The sequence below is a fragment of the Plasmopara halstedii genome (assembly GCF_900000015.1).
Source record: "Plasmopara halstedii genome assembly, contig: Scaffold_1651, whole genome shotgun sequence".
NCBI classification, from domain to species: domain Eukaryota; phylum Oomycota; class Peronosporomycetes; order Peronosporales; family Peronosporaceae; genus Plasmopara; species Plasmopara halstedii.
The window spans coordinates 552,695-553,936 of NW_020188562.1; the positions used below are offsets into that span (position 1 = coordinate 552,695).

Here is a 1,242-nt window from a genome sequence, read left to right on the forward strand (position 1 = left end):
CTTCAGCAAGATAATTAAGACTTTCTGATGTGTTGCTCATGCCAAACTAGTCAATTGACTTCATCAGCACCGGGTCCAGCATAGTGGTCAGAGAAACACTGAGGATGGATCGTGTGAGAATACCAGCATCAATTTGTTTCAAAGTTGGGCTTGCTTCCATTACTTTTACAAGATCAATCCAGAGAAGCTTTTCTCCGTCAAGAATTACATTCGGCACGCGAGGATCTCCATGGACCAGACCATTCTTGTGTAGTTGCCTCGATAATTTAAAAAGGCTTAGTACTTCAGGTCGTGTTGTTGGTCGAGGCAGAGGTTTCCCCACAGGTGACAACAAAAATGCCGCACCTTCAGGGGTTTCAATGATCTTTCCCACAGGACTAGCCGTCAAGCCTGACTGCTGGCAATTCTCAAGGCCCTTTCCTCTTGATAAAGACGTTCCACCGATTATTTCTCCACGATTTTAACGCGAAAACTTTGCCATCTTGCCTAATGACCCTAATACGCGTCCACGAGCGCCATGACCGAGAAATGCGTCACCCTCTATCACATCAACGCCCAAATAGTGGCAGGAAAGGGATAGGCGCGTCCCCCATTTAAAGTTTATAAACAATGACTTCGATTCCTTGTTGGCTCACATTGTTTCTTGGATTTTAAAAATTATAGAATTTCTAAATTAGCCAGAAGGAGCGGCGATCAAAGAGAATAGCGCTTGCTGATGCCTCGGGCAAACATTCTGAGTATATCGTTCCACTTGACCTAACGCAGCCTCAGTAATACTGAGCTTACTTTCGAACAAAATGATGCCGTCAAACAAGTCTTCTTCTGCTACTCCAAAACGGACGTGAAACCCCATCATCTGGAACTGCATTGGCACGATACATTCCGCAGTGAGTCGCAAAATCGGCACTCTTAGTCAAAAATGTAGAATGAGATGACCACTGATATCTCTAGCTATTGACGAAGACAAGACTAGAGCTGTGTAAGATGTTGCCGAAAATTGAGTAATAAAGGCATCAAAAACAACCTCATTCCGGATGGCGTTGGCTTGTAGCTGAATGTCCAAAATGCTTCCTCATCATCAGTTGGAGGTGTATTAAAGCCCAATCGTCCTTTATCAATCTATCTGGCAAAACTTGACTCAATCCCCATCAGTGTAGGACTTGCCAATTTTGTGTGGTAAGAGGCTGCGATTTGCTCAAGTAGCATCTCTGTCCGTGAATGGCGAACACTAGCTTGTCGAGC

At 44.5% G+C, this 1,242-nt stretch overlaps 1 protein-coding gene across 1 annotated transcript; it reads right to left on the reverse strand.

Moving 5' to 3' along the window:
• Positions 1-46: 46 nt before the first annotated feature.
• On the reverse strand, positions 47-853 carry PHALS_01976 (crinkler family protein; the record flags this gene model as incomplete). The annotated part of the gene is made up of 2 exons (XM_024716469.1): positions 47-394; positions 731-853. 2 exons carry the CDS (start codon positions 851-853, stop codon positions 47-49), a joined length of 471 nt encoding a protein of 156 aa, XP_024582064.1.
• Between the last annotated feature and the right edge of the window lie 389 nt (positions 854-1,242).